The 24,433-nt window shown below is 36.9% G+C and overlaps 1 protein-coding gene across 1 annotated transcript in view; it reads right to left on the bottom strand.

Annotated features, from left to right (window-relative positions):
• Positions 1-22,217, bottom strand: part of JAG2 (jagged canonical Notch ligand 2) — a 77,104-nt gene extending 54,887 nt beyond the window's left edge. The window contains exon 1 of the mRNA XM_083359991.1: positions 21,975-22,217. Within this exon, the coding sequence (XP_083216117.1) occupies positions 21,975-22,205 (231 nt within the window). The 5' untranslated portion in view covers positions 22,206-22,217. The remainder of the gene's footprint in view (positions 1-21,974) is intronic.
• Positions 22,218-24,433: the final 2,216 nt, after the last annotated feature.

Below are 24,433 nucleotides of genomic sequence, written 5' to 3'. Positions count from 1 at the left end.
TTTTATTTCTTCTGGAATTTACAAACTCTCTCTGAAACTTCATTACCCCAGGTATTTAGTTCCTTCAATGGGTAATACGATACTGTAATGAAAAGATATTCTACCTTGTATCATTATATTCAAGCTAAAGGCAGATACTATGCATAATACTAGCCATTTGGAAATCATTCATAGGGCCAAAATATTTAGCCAGATAACAGGCACATCACACTGATTGTACATAAATGTCACACTAGGACCTAATTGCAGAGTAACAGTCAGCTTACTTTAGCATTAATCTAATTAATCTGTCTTCACACAAAAGGAAAAAATAATCCAGCCTATCAAAAGCATTACTGTAGAAGATGGAACTGGAATGCAAGTCAAATAGGCAAGAATATGGTAAGAAAACACCCATCCGTTTTGGACAAGTACAAATTGCCATGACCAGAGGGATTACATGCCAGGGTTTAAAAGGAGCTGGCAGGTGTGATTTCAGAATCAAATCTTTCAGAGCGCCTGGAATACAAAGGAATTACCAGAAGATTGGGAAAGAACTGATGTGGTTCCAATCTTCAAAAAGGATAAAACGTGGATTCCTGACAGAGAAATTCCCTGGAATTTCAGTGGAATAGCTTGCCTCCATAATTGTGGGTGCTCCATCACTGGAGGTTTTCAAGAAGAGATTGGTCAACTATTTGTTCAGAATGGTATAAGTTCTCCTGGGGTTGGACCAGAACACCTGCAAAGTCCTTCCCAACCTTATTATTCTATGTTCTAAATTAACAAGGACAGAGCTCATTTGAAGGCTATGTTCCGGTAATGAAGGCATTAAATATTTTTTTTCCTTTATATTCAGGACAAAGTTATTCTACAACATATACATTTTGGGGTAAAATTAAAGACTTTTTACATTTGAATTTATATGCAATTCATTTCTCATATTTATTGAGAAATAACTTCACTCATGCACTATCATAGTATAAGAGGAAAAAATATTGCAAACTTAGGGAGATAAGAAATGTTGAAGAAATAAGAAATTAAAGACTTACATTCTTAATTATACATATTTTGAGTCCATGGCCTTTTTCTTATGAAAACTATTATATATATATATATATATATATATATATATATATATATATATATATATATATGTATATGTATATGTATATGTATATGTATATGTATATGTATATGTATATGTATATGTATATGTATATGTATATGTATGTGTATGTGTATGTGTGTATATATATATATACCTATATATATATACCTATATACCTATATACATACATATACATATACATATACATACATACATACATACATACATACATACATACATACATACATATATATATATATATATATATATATATATATATATATATATATATATATATTGGTCATTCGGGTTTTTCCCCGCGTAGAATTGAAGGTGTAGGAGCAACGTTTCGACGGAATAAAACCCGAATGACCAAAGATCCACATACAAACACCCACGGAAACCTCAGAAAACAAATATATGTGTGTATGTGTGTGTGTGTGTGTGTGTGTGTGTGTGTGTGAAATTATATTGATCCCACAAAATTACAAATGTACTACGTTATGAAGACTCATGGCAGTGCTGCACCTGTGCAACAGCAACAAACAAGTTTCCAAGATTTATAAGACAAATAATGATAGGTAAGTTATTATTCAAAACTGGATAAGAGTATTGATCTAGAACAGAATACAGGCTTCCATCCCATTTCAATATTGCAACCAAAAAGTCCTGACCACGCTCATATGAAATATACACTTGCATCTTTTGTGTAAAATACCTACTTTTTTGTGAGAACTAAGGAGTAGGTATTGGCTATTGAAAGAATATAACATTCCAATGTTGGTGATGGTTTCCTGTCAATCATATTACCAATAACTAATTTACAGTTGAAGACCAATTGAAAAATAGAATATTATGATACACAAACTGTATAAAACTAATAGAAAGACAAATGAATGATATAATTCCTATGGATAATGCCACCATTAATGAGAGAGCCTCTTTGGAAAATACCACATGTAGCTGAAAACCTTTGATGGCAATAATGATTGAACAAAACACGAACAGGTTTTTGGATATTTCTGCTGAGAAATGTGCAAATAAACAAATACATTCCATACGAGACCAACTTATACAGGAGGAGAGAAACTGGAATCTCAGCACACTATGGTATACCACAAAGTGGACAATGGAACAAGGCATGTGTTCCTGACATTCTAGTAGCATCAGAACATATAACAACAGCATTCCACATAATGAACTCTATTAAATGTTTTTTCTATCAACCCTGAAGATAACACATTAAATCTTGAAAACACAAGTACTATACTATTTTCAGACTGGCACAAATAATACCTTAAAAATACTTGGAGGCCTTGAAACATAATTTTATTGCAAATCACTAGCTCTGCCCCAAAGGATGATCTTTAGGTAGAATTAAAATGTTCCTTTGAAACATTCAAAATAAAAAACTGCCATCTAAAGAATTGGCTGAGATTATCCTTTTGGGATGAATCATTGGTTCATCTGACTTTTGATCACAAATTTCTGCCTGGAAAAAAATACTGTTGCAAAATGTGTTTCCTTTTACAGTTTTTCTGCTCCAATTTTATTACTTGGTCTCAACAGAAGCAATGCAGATATGTAACCAGGAGTCTTCAATCTGAATATACAAGTAGTCCTTGACTTACAAGGATTCATTTAGCGACCATTTGAAGTCACATCACTGAAAAGGTGACTTATGATTGGTCCTCATATTTACTACCATTGCATCCCCACAATTATGTGACATCTAGCATGTATTTACAATAGATGCAGCGTCCTGGGTTCATAATCACCATTTGCAACCTCCCTAGCCGGTGTCTGAAAAAGTAAATGGAGGAAGCCAGATTCATTTAATGATAACGTAATTCACTTAACAATTGGCAGATCCCGGAAGGTCATAATCTGGTATATCTCTCCATTGTGAAAAATGTTCATTTATTTCTACTCTTTTCTATTCTTTAACCAGTTACTTATCAAGAAGATGCCCTATCCTTTTATTTCACTGCCGTTAAACTAAGAAGTCTTTGATGAGTAACTTTATCTAAAGTTTTCTGGAAATCTAAGTAGATGATGTCTACTTAACACCAACGGGAAATCAAGCATAACAAAGATTCACAGTTCTATATGCAAATTTATCACACAGATCATGGATTGTATGTTGACTACCAGATTTTAAAATATGCAATTATTAAAGATGGTGGACTAGAACCAGAGGCATTCATGTTAAGTTTATCCTCATCCACGGAACCACTCTGGGTGAATTGGTTCAGTTGTTCACTCAACTCTTCCTACTTAATCCCTATGGAACTGTTGTAGAAGGACCTGAAGCGACCAGTTCATGATAGGAACTGAGATTGTTCTGTCAAGAGCAATGGGCTGAAAGTCCTTCAAGCCAATGTGCAGTGCTGATCAACATTATCAGTCAGAAATGTTTAGGTGCAGTTGGTGCCCAGCAACCAGTTATCTGAAAACAAAGATTCACATACTTTTGCCACATACAAAAACAGGTAGTCCTTTGTTAACTATAGCTTGCTTTAGTGATTGGTGTATGGCACTGAAAAAGTAGAGCTCACCATTTGTGAGCTTCACAGCCAGCTTCCAATGAGCAAAGTCAATGGAAAATCTGGCAGTAAGTCTCAAGTCATGATTATGTGATGCCGCATTTAATGACTGCTTATAATTTGCTTAATTACAGCAAAGCTTATGTTGTAAGTCATGTGATGTTTCACTTAATGTCACTTAGCAATGGAAATGCTAGACCCAATTGTAGTTGTTACCTGAGTAGATAAGGTTTTCCTTATCTAACTTGTGTAGAGAATAGATCACAATTTAAGCCAAATTTATGCAGAAATATTGTCAATTTCAAAGGCTTCACAAATTTTAAGCACCACTATATTTGACAAAGGGACGCGGTGGCTCAGTGGGTTAGGACGCTGAGCTTGTCAATCGGAAGGTCGGCAGTTTGGCGGGTCGAATCCTGAGTGCCGCATAGCAGAGTGAGCGCCTGTTACTCGTCCCAGCTTCTGCCAACCTAGCAGTTCGAAAGCACGTAAAAATGCAAGTAGAAAAATAGGGACCACTATGGTGGGAAGGTAACAGCATTCCGTGCGCCTTTGGCGTCTAGTCATGCCGGCCACATGACCATGGAGACGTCCTCGGACAAGCGCTGGCTCTTCGGCTTTGAAACGGAGATGAGCACCGGCCCCTAGAGTTGGAAACGACTAGCATGCACGTGCGGGGGAACCTTTATATTTGACAAATATATGATTGAGTTTTGAATAAAACATGGTGTTTTACAAAACAAAGGTCTATGTTATTAAGCAAATTTGGGTAGTAAGGCTGGTATATTGTTGTTTTAATCATTAATATATTAGCAATGAAAGTTACCAGCTGCCACAGAAATTGATTTTGCAGCAGGGAACACATAAAGCCTCTCTGATATAAGGGAGGAGAGATCCTCTTAATAACATAAAAAGATCATTTTTTAAATTCCATTTATATCCCGCCCTTCTCCGAAGACTCAGGGCGGCTTACAAGCTTAGCAGTAGCCTTCATTCTATGTATATGCCTGTTTATTAGGGCTTTCACACACCCCCAAGCGGCATTATTACAAAGTCAGCTTAATTGCCCCCAACAATCTGGGTCCTCATTTTACCTACCTCGGAAGGATTTATTTATGACCTAAATGAAAATTAAGCAATCCAAGAAATTGTTTACACATACGTCTTCAGGATAGCTAGATTCATTTCTTGCAGCTAAAAAATCCTAAAAAAGAAAATAGCTAGATTCATTTCTTGCAGCTAAACAAGCAAGCAACCCCAAGCAATCTCTAGGCCAGGCATGTCAAACTCCTGGCCCATGGGCCGGATGCGTCATGCTGAAACTGCGCCCACCCCATTGCCGGCAATGGGGAAAAAGTCATGATACTTCACGCGACATTGCGAGTTTGACATGCCTGCTCTAGGCAATCTCTCCTATGTCTGACCCCACCTACCCCACCCTTCACAGAGCAGAGCAGAGAGACTGGAGTAGAAAGGATTATTAGAGAGTAAGCAGATACACAATGAGGAATACATTGCCCTGTTTTAGCTGCCAGCACCACATTCTTTTCAATTTGATTTCTCCATTGTGTGTCTGCTTACTTTCTTATAATCCCTTTCTCTCCAATTAATAAACTTTATTTCCTTTCTTACTGATTATCTGAGCAAATCAACCAACATTATCCCAAACATGATTGCTAATCCAAGACTATATATACCCCTGAAATCAGAGCCTGCTTGAAATCCAGACAGGATTTTACAAAGGCTGTTAGATGAAAAAGCTAACTAAATATTTTACATGATGCCTTCTGCCAGAAATTATACTTGAAGCAGCTAATAGTAAAAATAAAATAAAACCACACAAATCAATTAAAATAACCAAATAAATAATGATTTAATCACTAGAGATGTGAGATGACATATTATATCAACACTAGACTCATTCTTTCACATTAAATTAAAAATATGGAGGGTTCTAAATTCAAAAACAGTAATGAAATCTTGTATGGAATGGGGAGTTAATATATTACATCAAATTGTTCCTATATAATCATCTGAAAAGCCTAGACCAAAAGAGCTCTCTGAAGTCTTAATAAAGGTAACAGATGCTCAACAATTGGACACAAATCTTTTCACTCTCTGGAAAGTCATCTACAAGTAGAAATGTTTTCAAATAACTACAATTTCCACAGGTCTGGACATTCCTGGAAGTTCTACTGGAGTGCAGAATGAAAGATCCAAGAAGTCTCTAGAAAACCAGAATGTTATCACTATAGGTTGATCTCGCTATTACTGATGTCAAAATGTATGAGTTTACTATTAGAAAGAATCTGCACAAATTATTCCTACATTGAAGGAAAGAGTTGTTCAAAAGAACACCAGGCAAGATCAAAGTTTGCTTATAACATCTAGGCAAAGACTGAACAATATGCTACGGATATATGAGACAAAGTTAAAGAGTTATCTGGTCACAGTACCAGACATTTTTTGGAAAAAACCAAAGAAAAGCATATTAACTGGAGAACCTGATACCATCTGTAAAGCATGGTAGTAGAAATGTAATGACTTGAGGATGCTTTGCTGCATCAGTTTGGACAGTTCACTATGGTAAGAATCCACTATGAATACATGTTTTCTGGTACTGTGGCCAGATAACTCTTTATTTTTGTCTCTTTTATCCAGAGCACTTTATTCCAGGGACTGCTCGAGGATAATGTGAGACTACCTGTTAGAAGACTGAAGCTCAGCCAAAAGTGGACTTTATATAACAATGTCTCTTTACATGCCATTAAATCCACCAAGTAATGGCTATACTGTATATTCAACAAACCCCTTAAACATTGCACAGCTGGAAAAATTCCAGAAGAAAAAGTGGGAAAACTTCCTCCCAGTTAATATCTAAAATTGGCAGATAGCTATAAGAAATATCTACTTAATATTCTTTTTGTCAAAAGGAGCAATACTAGATATTAGTGCCAAGGATATATCACCTTTACTTTTGTATAATGTTTGAATGAACATAAAATATTGATGTTTCCACATTATTAAAAAAAAATTTACAGGTGAACTTTTTCACGACTGTATCATTTGCAAAAAGCAAGTGGCAATACATTCAGTTAAAACAGTTTTACATTTATTGTCCTAGAGTCTTAATTATTTGAAAATCTATTATTACGATATATTCTCTGCAGCTATATATTAGCTAAAATATTTGATTTTGCTAAAATGTAACATATAACATCAAGGGAAAATTACTTTGGCATATGTACATTTTAATTTAGTTTAAAATTGCAGATTAAAATTTGTTGATTTAAAATTAAATCAACAAAAGTTATTTCATGTATGTCAGATACCCATATGTTTTTAAGGATGAAATTTTTAGTGATAAGTTCAGAAACAAAACAAAAAAATTAAGCACATATAAGCATGTATATAGTGGTTCTTACGTTCATCCTCATTACATACCAATAGTGTGGAAATCAATAAAAGGACAAAGTAAATAGATACTGTTTTGGTTACAAATGCTAGAGAGTTAAAAAATGATATCTACATTTTTTAATATCTGAACAAGCATCAGTAATTTTGACTGCAGGACTAATTCTAAATTTGTTTTAACTCCCATTGTTCCTCTCTTCTAAAGATAGCTGAATTGATAAAAATATATCAATAAAAATTGCTCCTAGACAACTCAAGCCTACTTCAGCAGAACCAACCTTCAGCAGTCCCAGAATTTTTGCTAACTCAAGGATGGAAGACATGCTATGATGAAATGTTCAAAGAGAGTGGCTTATGTCTTTAACTTTTCTTAAATTAACCTATATCTTCTCTATGAAATTTCTCTTAATGGCTTTGATTAAAAAAGTAATATTTTATAAAACAGAGAGTTTGTAGTAGTGATTAAGGAAGCTGGCCTAGAAATCAGGAGACAGACTTTTTTTGCTGTTTTTGCTGTTTTCTTTCTAAACAGGTTGCTGGAAGAAAAATGGGTGCTTGATGTTTCCTATATACATACCTATCATCTTAACCCCTTTGGGGTTTTATGAAGTTATTGAGGTACACAAAAGGAAGAAACAGTAAGCTAAGGAAAAACAAAGAAAAGGTAGTAAGCTAAAGTTTACTTTTCATCAATATAATTTCCCATACTTATCTATATCCTTGTATTTCTGCAAACTGTCCTTGCTGCCACTATTTAATCTATATTCTGCCTTTATCATTTTTATAAACAACTCAATAGGTATAAAATGCCTTGTCCTTATCATTATCTGACCTCTTAATTCTATAAATAACCCTAAATATTATTAATAATATCACAAAATCATGTACAGAATCCCTTTAGAGGAGAGGTGTCAAACTGCCAGCCCACGGGCCGGTTTCATCATACTGAAGCTGCGCCCACCCCATTGCCGGCAATGCAAAAAGAGTTGTGATACGTTGCAACACATCACGTGACGTGGCAAGTTTGACACCTGTGCTTTAATGTTTACAAGTCAACATTTTTCTGCTTTAAACCTATTTGAATCTCACACCAGACTGCATGTGAAAACTAAATGCAAACTGAAGCTTGACAAGTCATTGTATTAGTAATCTTTATATTTACTGAATGTAAATCAACAACTGCCATTACCTGTTTGCAGAATATAGCACAACACAAATATAATCTATAAGGTTTACCCACATGAGCTCTAACTTCCCCACAGTAGATTTTCAGAAACAGCAGTAACTTCCCAGACTGGTAGACATGCAGCAATAAACAATTATTTTCTATCTAGCTATACAGTTAACTCTTTTTTCCAATCAACACTCTATTTACATATCACCAATTCAAATCCAAATGTCCTTACTGATCGAAAAGTTGACTGGAAAATGTTTGAAAATAGCAATCAAATCATAAGCTCTTAAACAATAGCCTAATTACCATGTTTGGATCACTCATAACAGTCAGCTTCTGTATCATATTCCATTCATATGGAAAGCAAACCTAGAGGAATTCAAGATAAAATCAAGACCCCATGTTTTTCAGAGACGTAGATGTTTTCCCCCTTCCTTTTTGAAGTTTTCAAATAGGGGATATTCAGGATAGTTTCTATTTCTGCCTTGAGAAGGGAAATGGATGATTCATAAAGCGCTTCGCAATTGACATATAAGACTAAAACTAAAAATCTTCAATAGAAAAAAAATAGTCCTTAAGGCTTTGGTTATGCTCAAATATCACTCAGATTAATTTGGTTATACCAATTTAAACAAATGTAATCCTTGATTATATTCAGCTATTATATTCAGCTATTCAGAGGAGAGAGCTAATGATTTAGGGCTTACTAGAGCAGGGGAGCAGCAGTCTGACAGTCATGTATCTCTAATATAGAGGGAGAATCAAGATCAAGATCACTCCTTTTTGTTGTTTTAGCAGTGGACAAGAGATCAATATCATAAATAGTGATCACTAATCCTAATCCTGCTTCTTGCTCAATGGATAACACAAAACATCTGGGAATGCATCACTAGTGAATTACAGGCAAAATTGTCTGTGGCTATCCACATGTAAGGTAGAGGAGAATCTTTTAATTAGAGGTATGGACGTAAATATACAGCTAATACTGAAAATAGGACTTTTCTTTCCAGAATCCTCTTTAGAAATCCTGACAATAGTTATAATTGATTTCACATCATCTAGTGGACTTAAAAGTCTAACTGGAACATTTACAACTTTGATTTCAGAATCAAACTGAATTATGCCAAACTTACGCTAGCTGATTTGAAATAAGAGAAAAGAACCTACATATGCCACATCTTATTTACCACATCTCTAAACAGAAGTGGTATACAGGTTAAGTTTAATGGCACTGAGTATCATATGTAAAAGATCAAGTTCACACTTGAAAGTCCAACTAATTTATTGCTAATTATGCCTATGTACAGGAATCTTCCCAACTCAGAAGATTGGACCTGATCTTTCGCGCCTGACAGGGATGTGTTTAATGTATAGGAGGGGATGAATTATTAAATTTGTTTATACAGTATTTGTTGTGATTAAGCGCAGGAAAATCAGGGAAGTCCAGGCAGTTCAAATGTATATAAGTTTATTGCAAGCTTATGCTCTCTACAAGAATATGAAATACTAATGGACAAAGCAAAAAGATAGTATATATGAGTCAATAAAATTCAAGATGGGCTGGACTTACCAGTAGATCTCTTGTAGGAATGAAGGGACTCGAGACGGATGACACATTTGAGCCCTTCCTTGGGCTCAAGTGTGGTCATCTCCTACAACTTCTTTATATATTTATTTACCTTTTCTCTTTACTTGCACTTTTTCTTCTTTCTTTCCACTCTTTCCTTTAAGTTTAGTTTATATTAGTGCTGATTATTGTATCAAAATACACTTTGTGGTGCTAAGATCAAAGGAAAAAGGAGTGAGAATTTGCTTTAATAATTCCCATTTTCTTCTGCCATACAAAGGCACATTCAAAATGATTTGAAGGTATTTGGTGTTGTTATCTTTCAACACTGAAACCAAACATTTTTTCACTGCTGCCTATCTTTTCTACCTCCAGATAGCAAAGTCCTCATACACTGTTTGCCAAGATCATTCCATTCTCTCAGAAGGTGGAAATGAGATCTGCTGGAGGACTGCTATCAAGTAGTAATATGAAAGGGATTCAGCTTTTCACCACCTAGACTTTATCATTCTAAATCAAAATAATTAAGAGTAATATTGCATTTGGGACTAACCTATTGCAATTCCATTAGTTTGAAACTAACTTATGCAAGCTCCAGTAAAGACAGTGGGTTCCCACATAAATGCAGGGCAAACATAAATGATAACTCATCTGAAGACTGTACTTTGAATTCTCCAGTTTTCCCCATCTCCACAGGAACACTAATATGCTTAAATTGACATAAACCTATAAGGACAGAGTGGGAAGAGCAACTGAATCTTTCCACCTATTTCACTTTAGTTGTCACTCTACCCAAGGCTTAGCAACATGGCAAACATTTTATAGAATAATAATACAGAGGCAGTAATGAATGAAGTTAAATATTCTTTTTAAGAGGTACAATGTATTTATCCATGCAGTATTACTTTGCAGCATTTACATACAGCTCTCAATTTGAACCTGTTTCTCTCACAAACCTATGCCCCTTCTTAATTCTTTCTGGACTTCTCAGCAGTATTCCATATCACTAACCTTGGTTGACTGCCTACAAGAGTTGATGAAGGAAATGCATTACAATGGTCCTTAGGGACAGTTTCAGTCAGTAGTTATAGAAGAAAATCTTGTGGCTATAAATTTGTGAAGTGTCACAGAGCTTAATATCTCCCCCTTGTTAATTAACATCCACATTAAATTGCTGAGAAAGCTCATCTGATCATTTGAATGACAATCATCAGCATGCTTACCACCTCAGGGCATACAGGTGATATTGGAACTTTTGCCCTGGTGTCTAGAGGCTATTAAGATCTAGATACAATTAAATAAGGTGTAATTAAACTCAAGATAGATGTGATTACTGCCTGTCCAATGAGGAATTAAATTCCATATGTTCTTTCTTGAAGAGAAGACACCATTCTTTAGGAAGCCACAATAGTAACTTGGAGATCCTTGTTGGAAGGAAGTGGAAACTGGTCAAAGGGTTTTTGTTCAGCTCTGGCAAGTGTACCAGTTGTGGATCTCCAGTCATAAATGAACCATTACATTTATAGGCCTTTCAGACGTAAAAGGCTCTATGTGAAGTGGAATCAACATCTCTCCAGGACCCATTTTTTCAGACCCATATATTGCAATCAAATAAGGACAGGTTCTTAAGTGTCTGGAGGTGAGGAGGCATTGCCTTTCTATAATGGTACCAATTTGTGGAAAAGTTTTCCTTTAGATATTAGATTTTCCCCACAGGGGAATCTATAAGAAAGCAATGAAAGACAGAATTATTCCAAAGAGCCTTTAGTAGTTAATTGGCATCCTAATGAACACATTGTATGTATTTTGATACAGATTTTAGTTATGTTTTTTTAGCATCTTAATACATACATCTGAAATTAACAGAGCAATTAGTATGCTAAAATTTATTGTAGACACAATGGTTGGTGTATGTTACTGCTATTTTAATTGCTGTGCATTCATGTGGATTCAGTTCATGTAACTTTAATAAATGAGCTTTTTTCAAAATATCAAAAGACTATAGTTCTAGGACCTGTGGAAAGGAAGAATTAGATTCAGAAACTACTACTACTAATGTGGTTTCTTGGTTTTCTTGCTTAGTATGCTTCCAAAATTTTGGTTTATAAAACATATTTTATGGTTTCCTGTGTTGTATCACCCAGCCACTTATGATTTATTTATCATTAAAAAAATCATGATGTAATTCAATGTCTTAACTAGACCACAATTTTGTATTTACTGTTGATACTTAATACCACTTAGAATGTTCAAAATTATCTCTTTACTTAAACATGAAATTAATCTAAAGAAAAGCATTCAGAAAGCAAAAATTTATGCTTTTGGCCAGACAATATCCACTTCCTCCAGAGTCTTCAGTTTCTTAGCAACCTCATCAAACAAACCTAAATTTGCAATCTTTTACTGGTCTTCTGTGACACACACATACACATATATACATACTTTTTATATGATGAGTTATGGGCTTAAAATGCTCCCTCATACTGCAAACTAATATATCCCCATTTTGTTTTTGCAATCAGTACTTACTTCTATACAATAATTTTAAGTATCAGAGGTATACTTTCAATGGCAAAGTGAAGAAGTTATCAAATTTTCAAAGTAGAACCAAATGTATCTATTATTTTACTGAATTATCAATGGGTAGTTTGGGTATAAATAGCAATACAGTAAATGTATATGAAAATATGATCATTCAGTGCTAAGAAATAGTACAGTAGCTTTTTATAGTTGCACCTGAACTTGTACATCAGTTTACGTTCCTCTACATGTAAAAAAAAAACAATGTTGTGCAACTTTAAGCATCATGTAACTTTGTGCCAGTCACTTTCTCTTAGTCTATTCTATCCCATAGAGTTATTACTGGAGGAGAGAATATTATGTAAATCTCCTTGAGTTGTTGAATGAAAGGTTTAATATAAAACTAAATATTTTTTTAAAAAGTAACCATAACTCAGCCATATATAAAATCTAGTAAGAAAGAAAAAGCCCCAATGACTGGTGATCAAGAGATATAAGCAATATTTTATGCCAGAAAAGTATTAATGTATCATTGACACAATAACATTTTCGTAAATGGTCACATTGGAGAACCATCGGTAACTGAAAATCTAGACTGCCTCTTTTAACTAGCAACCATGATTGCCTAGAAAGAACAAACAAATGCTACTAATACCTGCAGACACAAACTAAGCAGGAATTCTCAGAATCTCAGTCAATTATTTCTATAGGTTAGCAGCAACAATATTATCTAAAATTGCAATAATTTTTTCAATTTAACGGTATGTGTTCCCCCAACTTCTACCAATATTCAATACTCAGTATTTTTATGAAACGTATTTCAGTTAAGGCTTGTAGGAATATTGGATAAAAATAAATCATTTTTGTTCTTTGGCCTGTATAATGTATTTATATATCTCTATATAATACAGATATAAAACCTACAGATCAAGAAAACATACAGCACCAAGTACTTTAGAATTCCTTCAAAATAAAATCCTGTTTTTAATTTGCTTTGTGAAGCTTTGTTTTGTAAACATTTATTAAGTCAAAAGGGAAATACAGAACATTTAATATTTTATATACCATTTATAGTATTTAAAAATACTCAATTTCTAAAAAGTGATTCTTGATTGAACCTCATTTCAAATAAAGTGCAGACACAAATTGACAGCTGAGTTTTATTTTATTTCCACTTGTGGACTTTTAATTTTGTTACTGTTTGTTGTGAAATATACTGTAGTATTTGGACAAAGAAGGTGACTTTTTGATCTAGGCTTTCTCCGAATTGTGGCTGTTTGCCAGATTAATATATTAGCATTTGATTGAAAAACATTGTGAGAGGGTGACGCGTGCTGCCTTAAAACGCTCAAAAAAGAAATAAGACCAGTAGAAATCTATGGAACTTCCACAATATACTTATAGTCAAGTGGTAGTTGTGTTTTTAAGAGTTTTGGGATGATATGTCTGGTAACAGAATGTTCAATTTGGAATTAATGGACAATTTACTACAGAGGAAGAGGAAGAAAGTTTTGTGGGTTAATGCGGGTTAATTTGTGTAAGAACTATCTATTATAGCCTATTTTGGCTAGAGAGGTTAATAGGGATAGGTGCTTGTGATGTGTAAGTGAGAATATGTCTAGGTAATAGTGAATTGTGGAAGAACATAGATGGGAATGATGCTAGTTTTCTTTTATTTTAGTTTTTTATACATATTTAGTATTGTTAAGGATTGGTTTACTCTATATAAGCTAGAGAGTGATGGATTTTAGAGTTTATAATTGTTAGTATATGATTGTTTATGATTGCTTTTTAGATATATACCTTGTATTTTGCTCTGGGAAGTCGGGGGGGGGAGGGGGGGAGGAGGGGAAGTAGAGGGGGGGGAGGCAGGGGAGGGAGGAGGGAGAGGGGGAGGTAGGGGGGAGGTAGGGAGGGGAGGAGGGAGGGGGAAGGGGGGTTTTTCAAAGGAAAATTGTATTTTAAAACTTTTCAATAAAAAAAAAAAGAAAAACATTGTGAGACAACTATTTCAATGTATTAGTTGCTGAGTTCCTTTAGCAATAATATGTGTTTGTGTGAATTATAACATAACATTTCATTAAGGCAGCGGCCTCCAATCTTTGCTGCTTCGTGGCCTGGCTGGGGGGGGAAGGGGAACTGGACCGTGTGAGTGGCAGGCCAACATGCACGTGCGCAGCCCTTGTATGAGTGGCAGGCAGACGTGCAGTTCAACTTGCCACTCATGCAAATTGAACTGTGCACGCACACACTCCGGCCAGCTACTCACGTGGCCCAATTCCAAATAGGTAACAGCTCAGTAATGGGCCACAGCCTGGAGGGTTGGAGACCCCTGCATTATGACAATGGCCTTGCTATAGTGGCAAAGAAGTATGTGTATAAACATGCAAATAAATTAGGCAAAGTAGCCCATGAATGAATATAAACCTAATGTAGAACACATCAAAATCCAAGATTACATATAATTTAAAAAAAATAATCCCAACCATCATAAGCTAATTTATACTGATTTCTTAAAACACAATACCTCCTAAATAAATTAAATGTTCTGTAGATATCAATAGAACATTGCCACCTTCCCTACTCTTTTACAGAAACCATGGGAATGGGAATCAGCAGATAAATAACCTCTGGCTTCCTTTCACATTTACAAAAACATCTACTGGATAACAAAGAGAAAGAGTGAAGTCGGCAATCAGAATCAGGTTTGCCATTATTTATTATGTGCCATTAAGTTGTTTTCAACTCCTACTGGCCTCCATATCAATCTCCCCAACCTGATCCTTTGTATCTTCCAATGGTACATTCTTCACCACTTTAATGGAAGCAATCTATGTTGCTGATGGTTGTTGTCCTTTCCTTCTATCTTACTGAACATTTAAGCTCCAGGTCTTTTCATGATGTATCAAAAGTAGGATAATGTGAGCCTGGTCATTTTTCCCCAGAATGAAAGCTCTGGGTGGACTAGTTTAATGGTCTACTTGTTTTCTTGGCTGTATAGAGTATCCTCAGGAGTTTCTCTAACACCAAAGTTCAAAGGCATCAACACACTGCTTTTTCAAAATCCAACTGTCACTTTCAGTTTCACAGTTAATATCATGATTCCATGATTCTGATTTTTGTTGGTACAGTCACAACATGGCATTTGAGTATCTTCTCCAGAGCCATCATGGCTGCTATACCAAGAGACAGTCTGTGGCAGTTTATTCCTTTACTGTTGACGATTGATACTAAAAGACAGAAACTATCTATTTTATCTTAAAACTTCCAAATTATCAGCTGAATTCTTGCATCAGTTGTGCAACTTAAAAGTTCTCCTTACAAGAAAAAATAGTATTAATAGTATTAGTATTGCTTCTATTTTACTGTTTCATTAACCCACTTTGAAATAAAAAAGTCATTTTAACAAATTACGGTAGTTTGATTACAGTACTCTATACCTTTTAAGTCTTAAACACTTATTACAGGTATTCCTGTAATATCTGTAACAACCATAGTTAGGCCTGGCAACTTGATCTTTAAGAGATCACTTCCACTTACTCAATGACTTTAATTTTTGGTTTATCAAAACTTTACAAGAATAAAAGGCAGTCCTAATAAGGTTATTTTGTTAATTCTTATGAAATAATAGTCTTCAAAACAAATCTGTAGTTTATAGTAATAAGCTAGGCAACCGACGTAGTCTTAACCTGACTCTCTCATGCCTAACTTCATGATTCCTTTTAAGAGTTTAGGGTTTGGGCTGGTATGTTCAGTTTCTGTACAGCAGCCTTTCACTATCTACCCAGTAAGAGCTATATCCTCCCCATCCCACATAATAAACAGTGCATAGAATTACTCCTTCAATTAAGAACCACATTCTGAGCAAGATAAGAGAGCTTCAAGGTAACCAAACAAATCTAACATTATTTAATCATAAATACAATTTATTTAATCACACAATTTTGGGAGGTTGAGGTGAGCTATCTCCTAAGACTGCAAATGTACAAGACTCATTGCCATGACATGTTGTGAAGTAGTTTCAAACTTAATTGGCATATTTAAAAAAAAATACTAATTTGCTTCACCCTACACTCATCTTTCATTGCAAATTAATGTCTTAATAGGAGCAATGTTTTACAAATGTTGCTTAAATTTATATTAATCATTAATTGTTCACCATCCTGACCACTTTCTAAGATTTGCTTTTTCATCCATTCTATTCCAATACATTCTATTAGCTTATCTCAAATTTACCCTATCAAGTCCTATGCAGAATACAAACTTGAATTTGCTTTAATTAAAAAATAAACTTTTTTAAAAACATGGGAAGGAAAGCATGAGCAAAGTCATCATTAGAAAATAGGCAATCCAAAACAGCAAATATATGTAGATAGATTAGTTGCTTTAATTGCATTTGAATCATGATCCAAGACAATAGTTTAATATATTTAATATATTAATTTATGAGAAACAATTTGGATCATATATTTCATTTCTATAAAAATAGCTGCAAAATAATCCACAAAATACAGGTAAGTTTTATTGTTTTTTTCCAAAACTATAGCAACATTATCACAATTGCAGTAAAAGCACTGAAGTTATCATTAGTCTATAACAGACATGTCAAACACAAGGCCCGGGGGCCAGATCCGGCCTGTGAAGTGGTTTTATGTGGCCCGCGAAGCCATCCTGGAAACTGAGGGAACGACCCCCACTGCCCTAGCTCTGGCCCAGGGACCCTCCTCCTGCCAGAGACCCTCAGATCTGTCCCACTCCTGCCCAGGCCCCCATAGGCACCCTTGATGCGAACGATATAGAGCTGGCCATGCCCACCCAGTAGGCCATACGCACTTTAGCCACGCCCACCCAGCAGGCCACGCCCACCCAGGCCACATCCACCCGGCCTCCTGAGGGCAACCGCAATGCTGATGCGGCCCTCAATGAAATTGAGTTTGACACCCCTGGTCTATAAGCTGAAAAGGTGGTGCTGGATCTTTTTTGACCACATATTTTCTCCATTCTAATTTATACACATCATCTGATTCTTCACCTATTTCAATCATAAGCCCATCACTATTATATCTAAGTCCATCCACCTTGCTGTAGGTTGCCTTCTTCTCTACTTTCCTTCCATAATGTGTCCAAAGTAGAAGAATTTGAGTGTGGTCATTTAAGCCTCAAGAGAAAATTCTGAATTGATTTCTTTAATAATCCATTTATTTTTTTGATTGTCCATACTATTCTCAGCAGTCTTCACCAACATCAAACATCAACATTATTTCAATCCTAATTCCCACCTTACTAAAAACTTTAAATATATATGACAAGCTATATACAAGCATATATATGACATGCCAAAACAAAAAATTATAACTCCTTCATATACAGCAGTGATAGTAAAATCCCGTTTTATAGATTTCAAGAAAATGTTTATTTAACAAATTTATAGTCACCCATCTACCCAAATAATTGTGATTTTTCCACATTTTACAACAATTTAAACAGAGTAAAAAACTACATCACAGGACAGATACCTCTACTGCATTCTACACATATCCTAACAAATATGCAGTTATTCACTCATGTGAAAACACTATTAGTTGATGAAAACTCAGCATCATCTAAAGTGAGAAATTTAAGTGTAGTCAGACTTTCTTAAATGAGGTGAGAATTAAAACTAGAGACATGATATAATTGAAGATGTATGCTTAACTGAATACTCCCCAAAAGATAACTATGCTGTGTTCGACCCATTTTCTTAATTGCAATATTATGCATACAAAAAAGATTAATAGGCCATTACACTTTATTACTCATCAGAGTGTAGGAAAGAACAAATCTAAGGTCAGACTTATGTTAATCACTATAAAAGACAATAATTCATAAAATTTTATCAGGAAAAGTAGTGGTAAGTTGCATAGAAGTCTTATCTTCTGTACTACGGGAAGCATTCTTCCCATCTTACTTTGCAGTGAAAGGGATCAATGTTTTAATTTCTACTGCCTTTCCTCAGGTTAATTTGACAATTTGCAGACTGTTCATCCTGTGGCATTGTGGTTTGAGTGATACGGTTTTGTTAAAACATATCTGTTACCCTTCAGGCAAGTATGGCTGCTTCTCATCTTTCTTGCACTGCTACTAGTATACCCCCAAATCAGCAGATATGGTCTGCTGTACCATTAATTTTGAAGAGTGTTTTCAAAGAACCCTAGTGTGACAAATATACATATTTAGAATAAGGAACTCAATAAAAAGTTATTTCAATTACCCCCTTATAAACAATAGGCTGGGAATATTTTAAAAATAAAAATATTACATGTGAAAGGAAAACCTGAAATATTTTTGTAGATCATCTTGCTATTATATAGATTTTAAATAACCTTTCTGAAATGTGATGAAGCCAAGAGAAACATTTATGGATCCTAGTCTCATTACTTCAGCTAAATTTGACTTTTTCCCAACTTCAAACACTTGCACAATGATTTAAACGAAGTATTAATATTGCAAAGTCAACAGGCTGAAAAGATGCTTATTGTCAGATCTTGAAGCAATACATCAAATTAAAGGACCTCACAAATTTTAAAAAGGTTAAAACATAAAAATATTATCATTAAAGCATACACAAAGTGTTTTAGTCAAAATTAAGTGCTGAAGATAAAATATGACTTTTTCAAAATGTGATTAAAAACGAAGCCAGTTTAGTCAGAAGACTGTTTTGGCATCCAGATCTGTATAAAACCAACAGAATATACTGAACAATGGCCCACTAGTCTCCATTCCCTCAATTAAATATGTATGTTATAATATGCAGACCTTAAGTATCAAGATAACCTAAATTAGACCCATTCATCAAAACCAGTATTTAGTATTAGCAACTACTTTTTTCAGGCAGCAAAAATGACCAGTTGCCAATAAAAGCTGCTCACTCAGCCTTTGGACTAAGGAACAGCTTTCTAAAATCCTTAACTTGTATGGGTAAAATGTAAGAGTTGTGTCTCATCAATGAAGTATTATTCATCACAATTACACAACTATATTCCACACAGAGCATACTCAAAGCACTGTTTTATTGTTCTAATTTAATGCTAAAAAATTCCATCATAAAGGAAATCTCATCAAGATATCTGGATCTCCCACAAATTTTGTATTTATAATCTTTTTCTCTAATAAATGCAATGAAAATGATCTTTCAATTAAAGGAAATATTTCAAGAATTGAATAGTTTTGATTATATAGCCTACAGTACCTTTTAAGAAAACAACTATGAAAATATGAATTGCTAGCTTCTAATAGCAACAAAATAGACTCAACAGCGAATGCAACAAGTACAGTCAGCTATAAAAGTGACCATCACAAGGAACTGCAACTTGCTAAATGAACTCCATTTAAAATTGAAAACAGGATGGATTGTACTGTATTAGGTATGCTCTTTTGCTTTATCTTCTATTGCTAATTAGTTATTTCAAGACTAGCCACTTTTACACACCAATAGAAACTATTTTAAAAAGTACAAATGACAAATATTCCTATACACCTGCTGTATTGTTAGAATTCAGCATGAGTTTAGGAAATATCTTTTCCTTTTAGTAAAAAAATATACAGAGAAATCCATTCCACATACTCTTTTGTGAAGACTCTTTTGTGAAGCATTCTAAGGATCTCTCATTCCTTCCCATTTGTTCCCTGTGGTGCATATAATACTGTATTCTGTTTTGCAAACAATCATACATCTACACATACTCTGGTAAACAGCCAAAAATTAAAGTACTTTATTTACTGCCACACAAGTACTCATGAGCAGAAATCAAATGCAACTACAGTAAGGGTGAAAATAATGATTCCACAGTTGGGCTTTTGTTCTGCATGCTTTGGAAGTGCTGTAAAAACTCACAGGGACAACTCCACAATTTGATAGTTTTATATTGATTTAAATTATATCAAAATTAAATAAATATGTGCAATATACACTGCCAGCACAACTGATCAGCTGAACAGAAAAAAATGTAGTCCAAAGAGTTATAGATAAAACGATTTTCTAACCGTAGAACTTGGCTTTTAATATAACTACAGTCTCAGCTCAGTGTCATTTTAAGTCACGTTGTCTGATGTTTGCTTTAATATGTATAAGTCCAGTTACCGCGGTTGCAGTATCAACCCATCCTATCACGATTAAAGTCAAGAGTGAAGCGTTAAGCAAACTACAAGTTCTTCCTCCTTTTGAGTTAATTGGTTTCTTACCCTTTTTGCAGAGTGTACCACACTTCACATGTACTCAACGGATTTTATTACCACGAATTAAATTTTGGTATAAATTAGAAATCGACTGCAGCAGTTATCGATTTCCTAAATAGTAAGCAGAATTGAATAAAAAAAAACCATGAAGGAAGGAAACAAGAATGTTATGGAAAACCAGGAGCAGGTTTCCAGCTGTTCCCTCCCCCTACTAAGCCTGAGGAGACCAAAGCAAGAAGCGAGGCTCCTACGCGCTTCGCCCTTAAGCGCTCTTAGTCCAACGGTCGCTGTTGAGGCGCGCGCCAGGCGGGTGAGTATTCTCGCCACGCCTCCTCCCTACCCGCGCCAGGTCTAGTCCCAGGAGCCAAGTAGCTCGCGCCTTTCGCGAGCAGCAGCACGCGCCCCGCGCTTTCCCGTAGCTTGGGGCTAAGAGCAGCTGCTTGCTTTGCAGCGGCGGCAGCCACCGCCTCCTTCCACGCCCCGCCGGCACAATTCTCTCCTTTGCGCACACGCCCTGTGATACACGTTAAGGATTTCTTTAGAAAGAAAAACAAAAAGTAAAAAAAAAAATAAAAAAAATAAAAAAATGAAGGCGCAGCCAGGCGGAAAACTAGTTACACGCGCCCTCTGCTGGAAAGACGCTTTTGCAAATCCAAAGAAGTGTTCAGGAAACCGGAGGTGTATGTAATACAAATATATTTTAACAGGGTTGGGCAGCAGCACTTTTCGCCGGAGAGAGAAGATGAAGAATCCGAGAATATGCAAGCCGTAAGTATCTTCATCTATGGGAGAATTCTTGAGCAATAACAAAAAGGTTTGGCGCAGAGGTCAACTACTCGCACCTGGCCACGCGAAGAGACGCTATCGCACACCGGGCTTCTACTCCTCGCCTCCCCCGCTCCTGGCAGCTGCTCCTACCAAGCGTAGACACGCCCCTATGAGATGCCTCTAGGTGCGGCGTTTTCCATTTTTCAAAGTAATCCCCATCTTTCAGCTTATTGTCCCCATCAACTGGCTCATGGAAACTTAAGCTTTATTACCCGCGCCACACAAATTCGCGTAAGGTTCCCATATATCCACAATACAAAACGTGTGGCTAGGTTTCGTGGCTATTGAAGGAAAAACTTGAAAATTTTCTAATGAAACGCGAGAGATTGCGATGCTGCTCTTTTTCCAACCTCAACTTGGTTTCCTCCCCCCCCCCCGCCTTCCGCGTGTTGGGGGAAGAGCAGGAAGGAAAAGAAAGCCGCCCGTTAGACACACTATCCTCCACAAACCAGAACGGGCGTAAGAAAAACCCAACTCAAGTTACAGTTCTGTAGTTACCCACAAAGTAAGTCAAAAGCGGCAGCAAGATATAGCCCATTTAAGCAGCTACTAATAAACGCGGCTGCAGAACCACGTTTGCTTATTAGAAAAATAGACCAGGAACGAAGAAACTGGACTTACCGGCCAAGCAAACTGAAAAGGTATAACAATCCTCCCCATGTCGTGGTTTTTACCCTGATGAAAATTTCGGCTGTTCAGATAAAAAGTATTTCCACCAAGAACAGGAGTAGATCCGGAGCCGTAGCTGCATGTCCCAATAGGCGTGATTTTAGCCTGATATTCCTTCAGACAGACTTTCACGTAAGTATCACACTCATCCCGACTACAGTCCACTTTCGTTGGGGGTTTCATGCCATCACAACATTCCCCATTCAACAATTCGCCGTTTACATTCTTTACCGAGTTAATCTGCAGCTCGAAATAGCCCGTGGACTGGGAGACCTAAAAATAAAGAAGCAAAAAGGGAGAACCTCATTAACTGTAGTGTCTGGGGAAAAAAGTGCATGGAGATTTACAAGCGGCCGGTCCAGAGTTCCCAACGACAAAGTAGCCTTCTGATAAAACTTAAAACCATGGGCACTATTAAAAGAGAGGAAACAGTGCCGCAATTCCGGCTTATCGCAGTAATAGGGAGGCTGATTGCAAGCCGCGCAAAAGACCTGCAGAATGCTTCACAGGCAGCTAAAATAGGCACTTCGAAATTGTTTGATGCCAGCCGAATAGGCACTCCCCATTTTTAAAAGTAATTGGAAGAGATGCAAACCGCGTTACTGCTTTTTAAATCAATGCGTTCGGGAAATGGATTAAAAACGCCGAGGGTGCGACGCGCAAACGCGCAATGCAAGTTTGCCTCCGCGTTCTTCCAAAGCAAACATACAATTGGAAGCATCGACTAGTTAAGGGAGCTTGCAAATAGACAACAGTAAAGCCGTAGCTTTCCAATCTTCCCCGGGGAAAAAAAAAATCGGGTTTCTTTTTTGTAGTTTCACAAAACAATACGTGCTGTTCTTTCAAAAGGAGGGAGCGACAAAGTACTCAAATCTCATCACCGGTTTAAGTGGAAAGGTAAAATTTACAAACCGTCCCAAAGTCGTCCCCGATCAATTTCCGCCCAAAGCTAACCCTCCCCGCGCTCTTCCTTTGAAACAAATTACCACCACAAGCCAATTCTGCCGAAATGCAGGCAGTTCTTTTACCTGCGTCCATAAAGTTAGGAGCAGCCACAGCCTGAGCGCCGCAGCAAAAAGAGCCCAGTGCCGCCCGCCACAATCCAGCATGCCTGCTGCTCCGAGCTGAACGCCTTTGGATCAGGGAAAACAGGCAAGGACGCGACAAGCCATCGGCCAGCCGCTGCTCGGCGCATCGGCAGCAGGAAGGCTTTCGCCGGGTGCTAGGTGAAAGCTCTCCCGAGCCTCAATCACCCCCTGCCCCCGATGCTTAGCCTAACAGCCTGGGACCGCTGGAGGCGCAGCCGGCGCTCGCCAGCTGGGATCCACCTAGATTTACAGCACTCCGCAACAGAAAAGGGAACGGTCTGCCAGCAGTAGCAGTAGCAGCAGCGGCGGCGGCGGCGGCCGTCCCTCGCAACCCCGCTCGCTCCTCTGTGCGCCTCTGCTGTGCGAACACCCAACAAGTAGGTGCCAGAGTGACAGCTTCATCGCCCATTAGTCAGCAGCGCCTCTGCCTTCATATTAATGAGGGGGAAGGGCCCAGAGCAGCAGCGGGCGGGTGTGGCCACGCGACTTCTTGAAGGGCGGGGGGGAGAAGCGAAATGAAAAAGGCTGGAGCGTGCGCAGCCGTCGGAGGTTTTTCCAACCTGTCATTTCTCTCCCGCCCAGCGAGGGCCCTGCGGCGGGCAGTTGCGCAAGCGGGTCTGTTGCGCGTGGGCAAGGCCCTGCCCAGTACGTGCGCGGCGCTGCGGGGGTAGGAAGGGACGTGTGCCTTCTTGCCCCGTAACGTATGCTAGACTTCGCTTCGCTGCCAGTAAAGGAGTGGTATCTTGTGCTCAGCAAGCGTGGTATGCCTTTGGATGGCTGTTTACCTGTCCCTGCCCGTTTATTCCAAGATAAAGTGCTCCGAATTAATCTAATTTTGAGTGCTTTTTCGATTTCCCCATCCAGGAAACCATGCCCCGTTCTTCGATCCTACAGTAGCGGAAGGAATCGGGGAAAAATATGCTTAGTCAGTTTACTGCTAGCTTTCGAACTGAAAGATATAAAGGCCGGTAAAAGAAGTTTTGTGATGCTCGTTTACCGATAAATGTTCTATAGAGAAGGAGAATACATTTTATTTATTTTCAGTCTTTGTCCTGGGTTAGTTTTGGGGGCAGGAACCAAAATAATGGCAATCAAAGCTAGTACTCCTAAATTACAACTCAACGCCCATGTTAGCTGGGAGGAAATCTGAGAATTTTAACCCTTCACCTATAGGCATCAGATTGGGTAAGTTAAATCTGTTTTATCATCCTGGAAGAATGAATAAATGCCAATGAATGTTTTTGCACAACACGCTAGGCTATGATTTATGGAAGCCAAGCTAAAATAAAATTGTAAACCACACTGGTTGAATTTGTACAACAC

The sequence above is a fragment of the Vipera ursinii genome, assembly GCF_947247035.1.
Source record: "Vipera ursinii genome assembly, chromosome: 1".
NCBI classification, from domain to species: domain Eukaryota; kingdom Metazoa; phylum Chordata; class Lepidosauria; order Squamata; family Viperidae; genus Vipera; species Vipera ursinii.
The sequence above is the reverse complement of the archived record's forward strand: the minus strand, read 5'-3'. Positions and strand labels throughout refer to the sequence as shown.